Source organism: Chinchilla lanigera, unplaced genomic scaffold, assembly GCF_000276665.1.
Source record: "Chinchilla lanigera isolate Chin_1 unplaced genomic scaffold, ChiLan1.0 scaffold00019, whole genome shotgun sequence".
Lineage (NCBI taxonomy): Eukaryota > Metazoa > Chordata > Mammalia > Rodentia > Chinchillidae > Chinchilla > Chinchilla lanigera.
This window is the reverse complement of record NW_004955420.1, coordinates 18,308,031-18,312,281: the sequence shown is the minus strand read 5'-3', so window position 1 is coordinate 18,312,281 and position 4,251 is coordinate 18,308,031. Positions and strand designations below refer to the sequence as shown.

The window sequence follows — 4,251 nt, the reverse complement described above, 5'->3', positions numbered from 1 at the left end:
AGAGAGAGAGAGAGAGAGAGAGAGAGAGAGAGAGAGAGAGAGAGAGAGAGAGAGAGAGAGAGAGAAACTATCATTTTCCTAAGGCAGAAAAAAGAAAACTAGCATTGGTTCTGATCATCACCTATTTCTATTTTTTCACTCGTTTCCACAAAGATGTTCTACTTCCTCCTTCTGCCTACTTTCCCATTGCTTTGACTCGCCACCCCCATGCCCTTGTTTCTGACTCTCAGGACCTGCCTGTGTTTCGTGTCACTGCTAACAGCTATGAAACTCTGGACATACCTCTATTCTCCTCACTTTTCTTCCTGGATAGTGGAAGAGGGACACACCTCTACACACTGTGGACATTTCCCTTGTCCATCCTCTCTCCTCGTGCCCTTGGCTCCTCTGCCAAGATTGCTCTGCACACCATTCCTTCATATATCTTGAGTTTTTCTCTTATTTCTGGACACTTCCTTTCCACTTTTCCTCTTTAGGGATAATTCAGATTCTTCTCATCCAACTGTAACAAAAGAATATTTCCTCTATACCTCCTCTTTAATCCTAAAATCACTGAAATTTGAATAGGCAGATAGTATGAGTGTCAAATTGCCAGTGACCTATTCATGTGAAACCAGTTTCTTAAGTCTTATCTTTTTCTGAATCCTTTATCTATATAGTACTTCTGATAATTAAAAAAAAATTGGTTTCCTTGTCAGATACCCTAAACTTCTCAGAGTCTTCATGTTCCTTAGAGCGATCCATTGTCACAAATTCATTCTCAGGTACTTCAGATTCAACATGCTGAGGTGCAGCTCACTGTATCTCCTTCTCCAAGCCAGAGTTTCCCTCTGTACCTACTGATTTAGTCTATGGAATCTCAAACACTCTGTTCAAGCAAGCTGGAAAGGCACCTGAATTCTCCTTCTCCCCTTAGTAATAATACAGCCAATATGTGACTTACCCTTTTCACTAAATAGTCAAATTTGTCTACCTTTTTTGCAGCTCTACAAATTCTTTCTCTTGTTTTCTTACTGTGTTAGTATACAAAGTCACTAAATAACTGCTTTACATATGAACCGAAGCGTGGTAACCCTTCTTTCATACAATGTCTAAATCAATACAAAATAGTCTGCGTCCACTTCACCTTTCAGATTCCTTAGTACTATGAGGATAGATGTACTCCCCTACAGAAATGATAAATTTGTACAGATTTAAATACATGACTAGTGAATATACCTACCTGCAACTGATTGAAAACTTCTGAATATGATTGGTAAAGCCTATCCATGTGCATGTGTACTCTGGTTATGGTATCTTGTACTAGTTTTACCAGGTATCACTGTTGGAAGAAATCTGGGTAAAGAATAGCGGAGATAGCACTGTATTACACATTACAACTATATGAGAACCTATAATTGTCTTAAAATACAATGTTCACCTAAAAACACTTTAAATGCAAGCATCGAAGTATTGCACATTTTTAAAAATTTGCATATAAGCTTCTATTTTTCCTCCTGTAGCATTTTCCAACATTTTCTGTCCAAAATTTTGGGCCACACTATCATAGAGTTGCTTGTAATTTTCTCACATGTACAAGCTATTTTCCATTTCAATACTTTGTTTATGCTGTTACCAGAGATAGTCCACTCTGTACCATTAGCTCTTACCTGCTCTGGCTAACTTCTTCCCATCATTTATGTCTTCTCTTTGTCCTGCAGATGAGGTTATGTATTTCATTTTTGTGTTTTTATAAAATGTGCTGTATGTACCTGCATGATTTTATAGTTTCACTTGATGTTTTCTTCAAGGACTGTCCCTTAATTTAAATATTCATGATCACAAAAGCAGAAAGTACAATCTTAGCTTCATTTTTTTTCCTTTAAGTTTTGTAGAAACGCCTGCCCATTTCTCTTGGAAAGAAAGTTATTACCGATCTACCATGTCCCAGAGCACGCAGACAAGTGAATTCCTCAGTCCAGAGGTTTTCCAGCATATCTGGGACTTTCTGGAACAGTAAGTATCCAATAAACCGTAAATGTTGTACTTGAACTATTAAAACTAGATACGTATCAGGGCTGGGGATTTAGCTCAGTGGCACAGTGCCTGCCTGGCAAGTTCAAGGTTGTGAGCTCGATTCCTGGTACGGGAAAAAAATCAAAAACAAACAAAATAAAACTAGATACATATGGATGGACAAAATATTGCTGATGATACATTTCTAGAATCAGTAAATAACTAGTTAATGTTGAAGAAATTTATATCTCCAAGATCACCACAGTGTTCAAAAGCCAGTGATTGTTCATTTTCTCATCTCAAAAGACGATCATTATTCAAAAATGATATAATTTTGGAGCTTCTGCAAGTGATATCTTGAACAATCTCAAACAGCTTCCCCAATGTTTCTTGATACTTAAAATCTATTCCTTTAGCTTGAAGATCTGTCCATGGTTACAACATAAGTACACCTGGGAAGAGCAAACCCCAAATTTTGTTGAGCATTTTTTTTTAAGAAGTATTATTACTCCTTTATTAAATGCATGACTGAAATGACTAAATTAAGAAAATGATAAAAAAGAATATTAGAATACTAGGGACTGTATAGTGCCAAGTACTCGATCTCTGACCCATTTGTTCTGTCCTTCATTCCATCCAGCAGTACTTTGAGAAGTGCAGGGTCATGATTCTTATTTAACAAAAACCATTTGGAGTCAAACTTCTTGAAATTATGCATCTGGAAAATGGTTGAGCTAGGATTACAGTTTCTGACTCTAAGTGAGTAATAGGCCTTGCCAACTTTGAAGCAGAAAGCACACATTGTGAAGTGTATTTTAGTTCCTTCCTTTGCCTAATGCATTTCCTTTCCTTTACATTAGGCCTATATGTTCAGTTCAGCCCATTGACTTGAACTTTGTGGACGAAGCATCAGAAAATGGTGCAACGAACAAGATTGAGATCAGCATGGACTGTATCCGCATGCAAGACTCAGACCTCAGGGACCCCATGTGGGTGAGTGACAAGGGTTTCCTCTTTGACCTGTAGACAGTGCTATGCACAATTCTATTAAGCCAGTATTTTAAAGGTGTACAAAAAGACAGGTGGATCTGAGTAGGCAAGACCCTGGCAAACACAGCCAGCCAATACAGCCAGCTGGGACATGATTAGTAGTAGTTTATGGATGAATTGGCCTCAGTTCCCTGGAATGTGTGCAGGAGGAGATTGAAAATAATCTTTACATCTTTCATCTCAGTTGTTCTTCATGTCAATTCCAATTTAGAGAGGATGATACCACCAAGGTTTTACAGCTGGTTTAGATGAAGAAAGAATGAGGATCTAAACCTGATTCTACCCAGAGCACTTTCCACTACGGCAAACCCCCTTTCTCAATGAACTCTCCTCTAGTGCCAGAGGAGGAAGTACATTCTATGCACTTGTTTAGGTATCTGGTGATACAGGCAAAAGAAAGAAGATAACTAATACTTAAAACAGAATTTTCATGGCTTTGCCACTGAGTCACTCAGGCCCAAGGCCTCAGTTTCTCATTTATGAAACAACAAGAACTTGCATGTCACATCCCTCTAGGCAAGCTAAGGTGTGTAATGTGTTAATGATAGTAGCACACGTTTCTGAGATGTTTAAATGATATGTGACATTGTGCAGTCCATAGCGCTGCGGGTTTTTTTTCTTTTTCTGTCATGTATTTGCCATACAAAACCTGCTATTGTTCTATTAGAATTTACTATAAAGTATGGAAAATCGAGTTGGTGGAGTGTCTTGAATAGTGCCTGCTGACATGTTTAAGGATATAATTTGATGTAAAACTGTACCCAAATGTTCACTGTGTACTTTTTTGACATATAATATACTTCTTAATATTGGGTGAAGGCAAAATTGGGACAGGAAAGAAGAAATAACCAAAAATACAAACTATCAACTGAGTGAATATGCCGATGCCTTGCCTCTAAATTAAAGGGAGGATATATTGCATCATTAGCCCCTTCATTTCAATATAGATACAATTCTTAATTGTCATTGAACTAATGAAATGAAATGGGCAGATAATTCCAGGAGAACCATCACTCAAGGTCTCAGAATGTATCATAAGTGAGCATGCAAGTGTGTACATTCTGATGGGTAGCACCTGCCTAGGAATAGCTAGCCTTTTATATTTTCTCCAAAGGTTATCTTTTTTTGACTGTTGGATTCATAGAAGTAGACTAAAAGTTATAAAATTTAAAATACAAAAAAATCACAGGTTTTGACAAATTTTAT

At 37.4% G+C, this 4,251-nt stretch overlaps 1 protein-coding gene across 6 annotated transcripts in view; it reads left to right on the top strand.

Moving 5' to 3' along the window:
• Tp63 (tumor protein p63) overlaps positions 1 to 4,251 on the top strand; it is a 206,148-nt gene that overhangs the window by 72,505 nt on the left and 129,392 nt on the right. For all 6 annotated transcript variants that reach the window (XM_013513584.1, XM_005383231.2, XM_005383230.2 and 3 more), the window contains exons 2-3: positions 1,867 to 1,995; positions 2,856 to 2,988. In XM_013513584.1, the coding sequence (XP_013369038.1) occupies positions 1,867 to 1,995; positions 2,856 to 2,988 (262 nt within the window). The remainder of the gene's footprint in view (positions 1 to 1,866; positions 1,996 to 2,855; positions 2,989 to 4,251) is intronic.